Consider the following 13,598-nt stretch of genomic DNA (forward strand, 5'->3'; position numbering starts at 1 on the left):
CTACAGGGTGGAGCCCACCTCATTCTGATATTCCCACCTCTGACCTGTTGTCAGGAGGGAACAGAGCAATTCCTCAGCCGGTGTGCAATGGTTCATCGTGATCAGCCAATGGACTACCCTGTCTTGAAATAAATGCACAAGTTTAAGGGAAAAAATTCACATATTTTCCCAGAGAACTGGTGGAGAAAGAGCAAGATCCCTGCTGCACAGCCTCTCCACTGGGAAATTCACAGGATGTTACAGCTGTGGATAGTCTCACAGCAGTGCAGTAGCAGAGCCTTTTAAGCAAGCTGTAGGGAGCTTATTTACAAGCACTGTCCTCCTGCAGAGAGGCTCTGTGATGTTCTGGTGCAGAACAACAGGCGGCCACAGGCTGGCTGCTGTGTGTTCTGCAAGGGCCAACTCTGCCTCCTGCATGCAGCAAAAACAAGGCTGCCTCTATGGGCATGATGGACAGGATGATTTTAAAGCTGAGTTTCCCCCCCACAGTCTCCTGGGGATGTGGTGATGTGCTGTGTCTGATCTCTACTCCTGCAAGAGTGCTCTGTGTGGATTTGTTTTATTCTTCCAACTAGTTACACGGTTGTTAAGTCCTTTCGGGTCTTTTTCTTTAGAACTTTAATCACGTTTTAAACCTGCGGCAGCAATGCTTTCTTTACTGTGGGCTTTGGAGCACTGAAGGATGGTTCATTTTAGAAGTAACCCAGCACAGTAACTATAAGTTGACACCTCATACTGAGCACACACTTTGAAGGCAAAGCCTTTTGGCTCCCTGCAGCTGTTCCACAGAACTGCCATTTGCCAAAAGAAGGATGAAATGTGTTCAAAAGTTAGATGTCTTCAGAGTGAGAGAGACAATCAGCACGTGGCTTCTCTCCTTGGTTCAGAAGGCAGGTCCAGAGCAAATGGATTGGGCTGTAGGACTGTTGTTCTACTGTAGAAATATTCCTCAGTTTAAAAATAGGCTTGCAAATGTAAAGGGAAAGTGCTGCTGGCATTCAACAGATGGTCGTTGACGTGTTTTCTAGCTGTCAGAAGTCTTTCAAAATTCTTCTGTTGCATATGCCAGAGTTTCACCTTTGTGCTGCCCAGCTGAACGCAGAAATGACAACTGCAGGTGGAGGAACTCTGCAGGAACTCTCTGAGTAAACAGAATTGGGATGAGCCAACAGAAGAGGATTCATAGATCTCATGTTAGTAGGTGCACCTCAGACTGTGATTGGGATATTCCACATTAAATTCATTTTTTATAATAACGTTTATTGCACCAAATCTTTAATTTTTGTCTCTAACCTGAGGTAAGAAAGGAGTCACCCACAGCATTTGCCTCAAGGACATTTTCCTGACCGTGACACTGAATTGCAACATGGAAATGTTTTCTGCCTGGACTTGTTATTTTGCCTCTGCTTTGAAGTGTCAGCTTTCCGTGAACTCTGCTAACATTTTATTATTGCATTGGGGCTGAGGCAGAGAAGAGCAATTAAAGGGTTGACATCTTTGGTATTTTTTTAATAGTACATGTGTCAAAATGCATTTAACAAATCATGGTGGATGCAAAAGCCTAATTAATGCTAAAATGTAAGTAGAGTTCATTTCAGTTGGGAGCGACTGAGAATTTTAAAATGTATAATAACAAAAAGTGGTTGCCTTATTTTAGATATAGAACCTGATTACAGCTTTTGCTTCTGAGAACTGAAGTTTTAAAGCCTAAATGTTCCTTTCTGTTGCAGGATACAGCTGGACAAGAAAGGTACAGGACCATCACTACAGCCTACTACCGAGGAGCCATGGGCTTTGTCCTCATGTATGACATCACCAGTGAAGACTCCTTCAATGCTGTGCAGGATTGGTAGGAAATACTGAAATGCTGTTGTTAATGTTGGGTTTGTTTGGGTTTTGGCCAATTCTCTCCCCATAATCCTTTGCTGAGAACGTGAGACATCCCTCCATCACTGTGTTCTTTCCTTTTCACCTAAAAAAATTTATTTATAGATGTTCCTTAGAAAAAGTTTTACAGCTTCACTTTAATGAAAGGGCTGTAATTCAAATGTTGTAACATACTATAGTATTTGTTACTTCTAAAAAGTTTCAATTTATTGTGAAGAATTTAATCTTTTAATGCTTTTTTGGGGTTTAAGAGATTTCTGGCTATGCTGCTAAAAACACAGATTAACAGAGGTTGTTCAATTCACAGCTGAGGAATTTGGGGAAAGGCAGTGTTTCTCCTCAGCAGTGCTCTGTGACTCCACTCAAATGTCTTGCAGTCATTTCTGCTGTTTTGCTGGTTGCTCCTTACTGCAGATAGGAATGGTCACCGTGCCAAGGAGGGCGGGGCAGTGGTTAATGTGATCTCCTGAGCCAGCCTGATGTGCAGTGATCTCAGTGACCCACGGGGAGCATGTGTGTGACATCCTGGCTGTGGCACTGGCTCCTGGCACCTGGCTCAGCCTGGCTTTCTGCTGAGCACCTACTCTGTATCCCCTAAGCCAGGCTGTAACTCAAACGCTGTGATGGGGTGGTTTGCTGTTTCCAAAGCTGCCCCGGTTTTGTTCTCTCTGTTCACTAAAGCAGCTCTTCATGAAGGTCACATTCAAGGTGCAATCTCCACTTTCACTCCCCATCCCCAGTACCATGGCACCAAATTAACTGCAGCCCTATCCTGAGCAACCTTTCAGCAGCTTGTGGTTGAGGAATACATTCTTTTCTTGTTAGAAACACAAACCTGAAGGTTTTGCCCAAACCAGTTTCATCCATCAAGTTTTGCTCACCAAGCTCAGGTGAAGCTTTTTCTGCAAGTGTCTGCACAGGGATATTTTCCATAGAGGTGCAGGCATGTGAGCTGGGGCAACACCTTTCACTAAACTATAAATATTTCCAGCTTGTTTCCCTGATGAAACAAGATCCATGTGACCACACAGTTTATCTACCTGTCTGTCTGCTGGTTCTGCTCTAGTGATTTTACTTACCAGTCTTAAGTTAGCCAAAATTTACCAAATCTCCATCTCTGAGCTGCTACTGTTTTAAAGTCTGCACAGGTGAAGTTTAACCTGAAGCTTTATACTGGAAGTAGTCTGAGGTCTGTTCCATCCACGGCACTGGTGTGAGAATAAGAACTGGGAAAGGTCAGTTCTGTCTGTTTGACTTCACATCTTCCTGTGCCACAGGAGCTGCAGGAATATCTTTGCTAAGAGCACCTTGCCAGCCAAAGGACAGAGGTGAACCACCAGGGTGTTCTTCCTCTCTATGTCAGGATTCCTTCCAACCTGCTTTAAGGTCCTGAGCTCAAATGAGGTAGTGGGATGGATAAAAAGGATAATTTCCTTCCTACCTGAAGCTTGCCCAATGCAGAGATGAGGGCTCAGCCAAGCCAGCATCCCTGGGCCAGCAGAGTCCTCTAGTGGCTATTGCAGCTGGGAGATGGTTTTTCCCCAGCCTGCAAAATTGCTTCCTAAACTTCCAAAGGCACGAGAAATGGAGAGAAAAGCTTTTGGCTGGTGCTGCTCTATTGGTGTCTGCCATTTTCTAGCATAGCAAGTAGGATTTATTGTTGGCTTGTTTTATTTTCCCCCACCATTCTGCATGATACAGTTATGATTAAAGAAACTTATTACACGGTCTTCAGTCAGGGACTGTACTCTCCGTAGAAAATTAAGGTGTCTACAACTTGAGCTCCTTTATCTCCACCTCTGGTCCATTGGCACATTTTAACAGCCTCCTGACTGGGCCTCACCTATCCACCAGGGAAATGAGAATATTCTTCCCAGTCTGCCAAATGATTTCTTCCCTGCGAGATCTCTTACCCTCACACTTCTCATGGGGGGATCCTGAAGAGGATCCTGGTTTGCTTTGTGTCACTCAGAACTCCCCTAAACCAAGTAAAGGCATTTTCTCTCCTGAGTGAGAGGATCTTGGCTGAATATCAGGCATTTATACAAACTCTCTGAGTAGAAGATGAATGCAAAGCAGAGTTTTTCCTTCATTCACATGAATCACCCCAATTAATGATGGTGATCTTAAAACCACTGAAAAGGAGACAAAATTTAAATGCATTTGGGAATAGCTGGAACATGACTCGTTCCTTTGTTCACTGGAAAACCTACAACACATTGTATGAGAAACCTTAAAATACTAAGCCTGAGTGATTTTCCTTCCTGCAGTGTGGCAAGAGTTCAGTCAGGTTGTTTTACAAGAAAAAATATAAATAGACAAACACAAAGATTGGTTTTAACTGATATTTGAAAATAAGTAATTTTTTCCTTTGAATAAATCTTGTAGGGTGAGTGAAAGGGTTAAATGAGCTTTCATAGCTTTCAGCTCAGTTTCTAGAATTTTTCTTTTTTTAGTAATCTTCTTTGATAGCTGTTATTTAATGTTGGGTTGATAGCTTTGTGTGTGGATAAATCATTGTTCATACCTCGTTTGAAACTGCAGTGGAACTAAAATATACTCAGTACTTGAAACAGTAAGGTAAATAGAAAATATTATGGAAGCTCTGCTTTGGACAATCTAGATAATTTCATAGAACGGAAATAAAAATTGGTAAAATTTAACTTAGACACAAGTGACAGCTGGGTTCACAAATCATCAGCATTATTTATCTTTAACACAAACTGAATTGTTGATACCTCCATGTAACTGTAAACCTGAGACTATTTTTCTTCTAAGCACGAAGCACAAAGTTTGTGCTTTATTGTTAATTCAGGGAATTCAGCACAAACAAGGCACAGCATTTTATTGTGTCACAGAAATACGTTTCTCCCAGTGTGTATATTAGGCTGCCCTGATAGCTGTTGAAACAGTTGTTAGTTGTTGGCCATCACACAAGCCTTGCTATTTATTCATTTATCTTTCCAAAAGCATCTGGAAATTTTCTGCCTTTCTTTTTGTATGGACATCATAACTTAATGACTCGGTTGGTTGGTTGTTTTTTATTCCTACGAAAAATAATGTTCTGTACATCTGTAATTCGTACAAAGCAAGGAGAAGGATGCATTTCTCTGGGAAGTCCTTCATGGTGTTTGTCTCTTTTTTATTTTCTAAGTAATTCTGTTTAAATAGTTAAGATTTGGCAGCATGTCCCCAGATGGTGCCAGGGGCTGAAATGAATCCAGAGGCTGAACTGTGAGTCAGAAGAGAAGCCTGCTTTTAGTTGTTTTAAATTGAACCAGGGGAGACTTTACTTCTCTCTATTGCTTATGGAGGGAGTTTGGGGAGATTTTCATCTTCCTGGGCTTTGGGCTGATTTCTGCAGTCACCCCCTTCTCTGATGAGCCTCGAGAAACCCCAGAGTCCCACAAAAACTCATCACCGATTCATATTAGCTCTCACAGGGCTTGTCTGCATGGAGACCCCCAAAAGGGTGAGGCTGGAGGAGCTAAAATTGGGATTGGAGTGGGTGCCTTTCCAGGAGGACACTAGGGAGAGCAGGAAGTTTCACTGCACACAGCCTTTGTTTAATTTTGCACGTTGCACCATGGGTCTGGGCTTGGGTGAGGTTCCTGTTCTCCAGGACAGTCCAAGCAAGCAGCCTCTTGGAGGCAAGCTGCAGAGTGAAATAACCCCTTTTCCCAGTTATCTGTGGAGTCACACAGCTGGCTGCTTTCCATGGAAAAAAGCAAGTAAGCAACTCAGGCTAATTAAAAATTGTCGTTAGTAGATCAGAGCTGGAGGCTGCCGCTAATTCAAAAGAGAAAGACTCAAGTGCTTTATTATTAAGGGAGCCCAAGGAAACTTACACAGAAGTAAAAGTTTGAGTGGACTCCTGGCTCTCCTGGGAAGTGGCAGAATTGCCTGAAACTGTAGTGTCCTGCCTGGAGTGGTGGTGAGCTGGGGCTAAGAGGGGGAAGGTGAGTTAGGGAGTGGAGGAGGATGAGGAGAGGAGTTTATGGCTGCTGGCAGTGCAGCCTAATTACCCTTGGGGAGCAGGGAGCCTTCAAAGATAGAGCTGGCTTGGTGAAGGTAAAATAGGTTGTGTGGGTCTGAAAAGATGGATGAAAGTGGATGCTACTGAGTTAAAAATGTTAGTAATGTTCTGCTGCTGGCTCTGGGACACCTCTGGGACACCAAGGATGGTGGGAGAGGACAGGCCCTTCAGGATATACAAGAAAAAGATTCTGTTTTGTCGTGGAAAAACTCTAAAAAGGCTAAATGTAAGGTCAGAGTCCTGGGACCCACAGTGAGCTCCATTCCAGTTTCAGCACATGAGCCACAGACAGCTTTAGAGGCTCCAAGTGCTCCTGCCCAAGCCGCCATGCACTGCACCCCTGTGCCACTGAAGTTAGTGTTGTTCTGTCATTGCTGCTGCTCTTTCCTGCCTCAGGTACCCTTTAGTCCTGCTGGGTTCAAGTATTAGCTCACAGAGCCTTGCTTTGATCTCCTGTCTTCCCAATTTGGCGAATTTCTGTTCCTCCCTTGCAGTTGTTTCCATGTTTCTATGGGATTTTCAGTCTCCGTGAAGTTTTCCTGTTCGAGCAAAGACAACTCGACGCTTCCACCTGTTCTTATGGTGTTCATAAAACACTACAGCAAAATGTGCTGCAGAAAAATGAGAGAATTATTGTGTTCTGTCTTATATATGTTGTAAATCCAGCATGAAGTGTGCACTTACTGTGTGGCTTTCTTTATGGGACAATATCCTTAAGAGCTGTAATAGATTGTTCCTCTGACAGATGAGAGCTGAAGGAGAAGAAGCTTTACAAAAAGCCTTTTTTGTCCCTAATCATAAAAAAGTACTTGACTCAGTTTTTTACCTGGATCTTGTGATTTTTAAAACACTTACGAATTCTTAACAAGAAACTTCATTGTCACACAAATTTAAGGAGTAGTAAAATGGAGCAGTGCCGTGTGTGTAAGCCTGGTCATTTGTCCTTGAACCAGCACAGCCTGGGGATGTTGATAGTGTCATTAATGGTGCTTGTTTCCATATTTAATGTAGGATTGTATTTTGGCACAGCTGGTGGAATGTAACAATCTCTTTTGACCTGCTGTAGGGCCACGCAAATCAAGACCTACTCCTGGGACAATGCACAAGTGATCCTGGTTGGAAACAAATGTGACATGGAGGATGACAGGATTGTTCCCGTGGAGAAGGGGAAACATCTGGCAGATCAGCTGGGTACATGGAAAGCTTTTCTTTCTGCCTTTTTTCCTCTGCTTCTTTATGCTTTGTTCCTTTGGGTTTGTACAGTAATAAGTCCTTCCAGCAGTAATACTTCAATAATGGTCTCACAGCTAAGAACTGTAATATATTCTAGGTTCATATTTTACTTGTTTTGTGCTCAGTAGACCAAGAATACCTGGCAGAATACTTGTAGTGTTGCTGTTTTTATAAAGGTGATGTCTACAGGTGGAAGGAAGATAAACTTTATCTGAAGAGAAAAGCTTTTATCAGCTCAGCAGAATGAAAAGAGAAAGTGTTTTCATAAACATAATTCTGTCTCTGGGTCTCCAAGTACCATGTACTCATTGCAGATCAATGCAAACATTGATTTTTGTTGAAGCTTTTTTTTTAGCTAAACAATGAAAAAGAAAGAAGTTTATATATCAGAACTGAAGAGTTGAGTAAAGCTTATTTTAAAAATGTACTAGGCTTGTCTATCCAGGTAAGAAAATGACATTATGTTATTGATGTGGGATAGAAAAAGCAAAACAGTTCCATTGAGAGGAAGCTGGGATTGCAATGAAAATTTTATAATGAAGAGCAAAGTGAACTCATACTACTTTATCATTTATTTATTATTTTTCATTATCTCTTATAGCGTATAAGATATTTTTAATATGAAATCGGGGCTCTTTTTTAAAATTTAACTATACTGTTGTCTTCTGTTGAAGAATTCAAAGTAACAAGTAAATTCTGTTAAAATTTCATTCTGGGAACAGTGGAGACCCTTATAGTGAGAATAAATGTTTAGCTTGTAAGAGCAGAGATTCTTACCAGACCCAAAGGAATCACCATCATCCTCAATTTATAAAATCCTGTGCTATCTTCAGTTCTTAAACAGTAATTGGAGGGTGCAAAATAAGCTGTTAAACTGGGGGTTCTGGAGTTCCAGTGAACTGCATTCATTGGTGTGGTTTAAAGTGTGGCCTTGAAAGTGTGAATTCTCCATGTGGCACACACAAAGGGGTCCCATTCATGGCTGGAGCCTTGAGGCACTGCCATCCTAAACAAATAACAAGCAAATATCAAATTAAACCCATTGTTGTTATTGTAAGAGCAAATCTTTACGTGTAGTTTTGGCAAAGCAAACCAAGATAAGGTTTGTTTGCAGAATCAGTTATGGGCTCTTCTTTACCACATCAGAGTTTAATTTGCTTTTGAAAATATGGATGTGGATAAACTTGGTTCCTGGCTTTCAGACTCTCAGAAAGGTTGTGGGTGCATGTGTGTTCACCTGTTTCACAGGAATAATTACACTGCTAGGAACTGAAATTTTGTCCAGACCAACGTAGCAGCAAATGGAGAGTTTTATTTGAATTCCCACTCCAATTTGGATTTCCGGTGTTTTTTTCTCCTCCCAAAATTCATCTGCTTGTTTCAATACAAACTTGGCATGTAGAATCTGAATCCTTTACGTGTGGGACACTTCAAAACACACACACTGGGTTACCATAGCAACTGATTCCATCAATAAGAGACTGTTTTGCAGAAGAATCCCCAGTGCTGCCCTGACCTGGTGCTTGTCCAGCTCACCCTGGAGGAACCACCCCAGTGCAGAGCAGCCCAACAGCCTCTGGGAAGTGCTGTCCCAGCTCTGCTCTTCTGTAACCTCCCAACTTCCAAAACAGTCTTTCTGAAAGAGCTGGAAAATAGATCTGTTTTTATCAGATCAGTTTTCCCTTATAGTAACTATGCTAATGTGTACGGCATTTTATGAAATTATTTTGTGAGTTAGGTGGGAGGAATCTAATTGGCTATTGACTGCTTAAAGTGCTAATGTTCATCATAATGATTCACATAAAGGTTATCCCTCAGCATATTTATCTAAATTTGCATAGTGACATTAACATCATTGAACTAATTCCCTAATCAGATTAAGAAATTGTTATTAACCTGAATGCGAACTGAACCAAAACAAATTGGTTTAGCAGGACCTAAGCCAGGGTTGGAATAACAGATATCTAAGTGCAGTTCTCTGATTTCCTATGCTTTTTATAGACATTTTTATTCATCATCAAAACAACAAATGGGGCAGACAGAACCCTGATCTGATGCAGGGCAGCTCTCCCTGTTTGCCAAAAAGGCAAACAGCGCCATCACTTCACCCCTGGTCCCATAAATCTTAAAAAGGGTGCTAATGGGTGGATACCTACTTACCCCACCCATGGAGGTGACTCAGCCTGCCAGCGGCGGCAAAATAATCAGTTAAGACAAATTTTCTCTTTGTTTGTGGCAGACTCAAAGGAAAGTGATGCAATGCGGAATATCAGCACAACAGAAGGGAGCTTATTGCAAAATAAACTCTCCGTGGTGCCTCAGCTCTCGCTGCCGGCAGTTTAATAACCTGACAGAACACACCAACAGCCTGGTCAGCCCTCGAAGCCCCTGGGGTGAGGGAGACAAGGAAATGTTTCACAGTTCAGGGCATTCCTGCTGCTGAGAGAGGGCCCTGGCTGTCAGAGGCTGCCTCTCCCCTAGCCCTGGGTGGCAGCAGGAGGAGCTGGTGCCATCCCCTCCTTGGTGTAACTCCAGCCTTGCTCGTCTGTTTTTTGGTTTGTTTTTTTTTTAATCAGAAAGGGTCAGTGTTTAAAGGGTCAAGGGGCATTTTGCTTTTGAGCACAGAACTTGGTCAGCAGAGGGAAAGCGACCCCGATCTCCCTCCTCGTTCCGGCCTCTGCCCTTGCCAGAGGGCAGCAGGGGCGGGCTGGGAGAGGCTGGCTCTTGGCAGGGCTGTGAGGAGCCCAGGGAGGGTCCCCATGCCTGGCAGGTCACCAGCTGCAGCCCGGGGTCCTGCGCTGGTGAAAGGGGCAGAACTGACTCCCTTAGCCTGGTCTACCCTCATCTGCAGATGTCCTTACCAGGGTGATGGGAAGGATCCACGTATCCTTTTCACTCCTAAGGAAGCTTGGTAACTTTTAAAAGTATTTCTGCTGACTATTCAGAGACTGTGGGAATCAACTGACTTTCAGGATTACCTGATGTCTCGTTTTCTTAAGGTAAATCCTGAAAAAAATGGTATTTTAAAACCCATCATGATCACCCGTCTCCGTTGATAATTTTTGTTCACTTTTTCCCCCAGGTTTTGACTATTTCGAAGCCAGTGCCAAAGAAAACATCAACGTGAGGCAGGTGTTTGAGCGTCTGGTGGATATAATCTGTGAAAAGATGTCGGAGAGCATAGAATCAGACACTTCCAGGGGCACTTCTGGAAGGAGCATGAGGCTCACAGACAACCCCCCACCTTCACAGCAGAACTGCTCGTGCTAGTGACCTTTCACACTGAAAAAATGTCCTTCTCCCTTCATTAAATTTTATCTTTTCATTTGTGGTGGTGCATTATCACGTAGTCCAGAGGCAGAGCTGTCTGTTGTAGGAAACTGGTTATGTTTGTTTAATGTGCTGGAGTGTTAATATTATATATTTCCTCAGACAATAATTTAATAATCTGAAAAAAATATTGTAAGTGCACCTCGTGTGAATGTGAGTTACACTGAAGAATAATAATAGTGTAGTGATGCAAATGTTATTTCTACAGAGAATGTTGCATTTTTTAATTATAAATTCCTCTATTGCAGAAAGAGTGTTTTTGTCGAGAACAGCAGGAAGCACAAAAACCAATTAGAAGGGATCAGGTCTAAGAGAAGAAAGGGGAAAATCTCTTATAAAACAAGAATGTGCTTTTTTGTAAACATAAAACAAACAGAAGTTAATCCCCAGACATTTTGAGAATCGTTGCTGTCCTCCAGACATGGATCTCAGTTTTTCTGTTGGATGGAGCAGAAAGCAGAGCATTTCTGTCTGACAGTGTGAGGTCCTTCAGAGTGTGAAGAGGAAGGGCGTTGGATTTTGTGTCCAGTCTCTAAAAAGATGAAGAACACGGGGAGGAATCAAAGCTGCCAGGCTGGGGAGGAGGAGGAAGCCTTGCAGCCATCCCTGTATTTCCTTCCCTGTGCTTTGGCTGGTGCTGAGTGAAGGAGTAAAAGCCCTTCCAGGGGCTGCCCCTGCCTCCAAACCTCTCCAGCCCAGCTTGCAGAGTGCTGGGGGTGTTGCTGTGTTCGACACATTCCCGTCCCCCATCCTCTCTCCCCAGAATCTGACTGTCCTGCAGCCTTTCCCCTGTGTCCTGCACTTTTACCTCTGCAGGCCTGGATCTTCTCTCATCAGCTGCTTGCTGGTGGATGTGTTGCAGGATGAAGGAAAAGGGGAGCTGGCTGCTGAACGCTTAGTTGGAGGCAAAAAACATGGAACAGCGCTGCCTCAGAGAGATAAAAATATCAGAAGCCAAAATGTGAGTGTTGGCAGGTATTTGTGCCAATATTACTAGATTTTCTTTCTGCATTTTGTTGTTGATTTCTTTTTTTTAATCTTGTTCTAGATGGGTGTGTGGGGGGCCTAGATTTTCTGGGTTCAGACTCAACCACAAAGTATAATTTAAGAAAAGTAAGTGACTAATAAAACATGACTGGCAAATGAAACATGGCAAAGACATCCTGATATTCTGTGAAGTTTTTGTGGCATCACGCTTTGAAAGGAGGCAAAATTTGTAAACTAAGTGGACATGGAGAGAAGTTGGCTGTCTTAAGGGGAAAATTCTGGAAAGTTTTATGGCTTTACCTTTGATCTGACTGAGGGGACTTCCTGATGTCAGGAACGGGAGTCGAGTGCCTGCCCACTGCCCTCTAACGTGCTGGATCATGACACCAGGGAGTGCTTTTGTAATTTCCTTCTGCTGTGTCTCAAACTGTAATAGCTCTTAAGAAGAAAAAGCACAAAATTCTGGACAAAAATGCAACTCTTTTGGAGTGGTTTGAGCTGATTGTGCTAAAGGCTTGATCCCTCTGTTTGTCGCTTTTGGGAATCTCTACTGTGACGTGTTCTGGGTGTGTGATCTCGTCCTGAGAGTGTGATTTGTGCAGTGCTGGGACTGTGGTTGTTGTATCTAAACCCCTGAAACTGCAAAATAAACAGAAATGTACTCACTGGGTGTGGCCAGAGGGCTTGTGTCAGCTGTATTTCTTGTGTTAGGAATCCTACACTTGTGTGAAGGAGAAATCTTTTTAATGCTTTAAAAATACATCAAACTACATTGATCTTTCTTTGACAGGGTGATCGTCTTTGAACCCAGCAATCTGGGATCACTATGTAGGTTTAGAACAGTGAAGAGAAGGATTATTTGGCCAATAAATGCATAGTGTTGTGTTTTAGGGCAACTTGTAAAACTAGCAATATTTTTTTAAAAAAAAAATCCACATCAGACTTTGAGCTGTGCAGATATAACTTGGTACCTCAGTGCAAATAATGATTTGTCAGCTCAGCAGCTCCCTGGTAAAAGAAAACTGATTCAGCAGAAATGGAGTTTAAATTATTTTTTCACTTACTTTTTTTTTCTTCCTCCTGCCCCGCTCCCAGCACAAAAACAAAAAAAAAAAAAAAAAAAAAAAGACCTTTCCCTTTCCTACCCAATACATAACTGTGTTTTGTTGTATTCTGGTCAAGTCAGATTGGCTTCTTTAAAGAACACAAGTGCATTCCAGGCCCTACAAGCTAGGATGGGCAGAATTATTTTTCACAGGACAAGCAAGTAGCCACGTGATAGCCTGAAGAAAAGAGTTGGGAATTCTACCCTGCCTGATATTGCATACATGGAGAAGCCTAATCCTTTTTTCAGGAATCCTGCAGAATTTATTTCAAATGACAACTCAAACTACCACAGGCAACTGATGCATCTCTGCATTAATATATATATTGTGTATCTCATCATCTTATGTTTGCTGTGAAAGAATACAGGGAAAGCTTTTGCCTCCAATGGCGTGCAGCTGGTTTCAGTATCAGCACTGAGCCAGGAGAAATTGTTACTTGTGTTAACCTGTAAGGGGAATGGCAGAATGTGAGACACTGATTTGTTAGGGCAAGGAAATAAACCTGCTTGAAGTGAAGGCAAACTCAAAATTTTTGATGTGGTCTTGCAGAGAGCCTTCCGTTTGACCGGCAGCGGCCCAGGACAGTTGTGGGAATAAAACAGACTGGTTACAAGGTAAAAAGGGGGTACTAGAGTGTGAAAAGAAAGAGGCGACAACTCCTCACAAGCGTCTCTCTGCACAAAACAGCACCGAGCGTGTTGTGCTGAGCAAGAGCCATGGGGAAACCCTGGGATTAGAGACGGGTCTTGGCTTCCATCTGGTGGAGAACTGAGGCACTGGAATATCGGGTGGACATCCAGGCTGAATTATCGCCCTGCTCCCGCACCTCGGCTTTCAGCACCGCCTCTGCGGCCAGCGCCGGCGGCAGCGCGGGGATTGCGGGAGCGGAGCGGGGCAGAGGCGGCTGCGAGAAACGCGGGATCCTGCCGGGCCCTGGGGAAGCGCCAGGGGATCGGTACCGAGAGCAGAGCAGCATTCCCGCTCCATCGGCACTGGAGTGTGATGGGGGAAAGGATACC

At 43.1% G+C, this 13,598-nt stretch overlaps 1 protein-coding gene across 2 annotated transcripts in view; it reads left to right on the forward strand.

The window, feature by feature from the left end:
- Positions 1-12,153, forward strand: part of RAB3B (RAB3B, member RAS oncogene family) — a 51,194-nt gene extending 39,041 nt beyond the window's left edge. For both annotated transcript variants that reach the window (XM_040073263.2, XM_040073262.2), the window contains 3 exons: positions 1,731-1,849; positions 6,990-7,114; positions 10,239-12,153. In XM_040073263.2, coding sequence (XP_039929197.1) covers positions 1,731-1,849; positions 6,990-7,114; positions 10,239-10,426 — 432 coding nt within the window. In that variant the 3' untranslated portion in view covers positions 10,427-12,153. The remainder of the gene's footprint in view (positions 1-1,730; positions 1,850-6,989; positions 7,115-10,238) is intronic.
- The last annotated feature ends 1,445 nt before the right edge of the window (positions 12,154-13,598 follow it).

Source organism: Hirundo rustica, chromosome 9, assembly GCF_015227805.2.
Source record: "Hirundo rustica isolate bHirRus1 chromosome 9, bHirRus1.pri.v3, whole genome shotgun sequence".
NCBI lineage: Eukaryota > Metazoa > Chordata > Aves > Passeriformes > Hirundinidae > Hirundo > Hirundo rustica.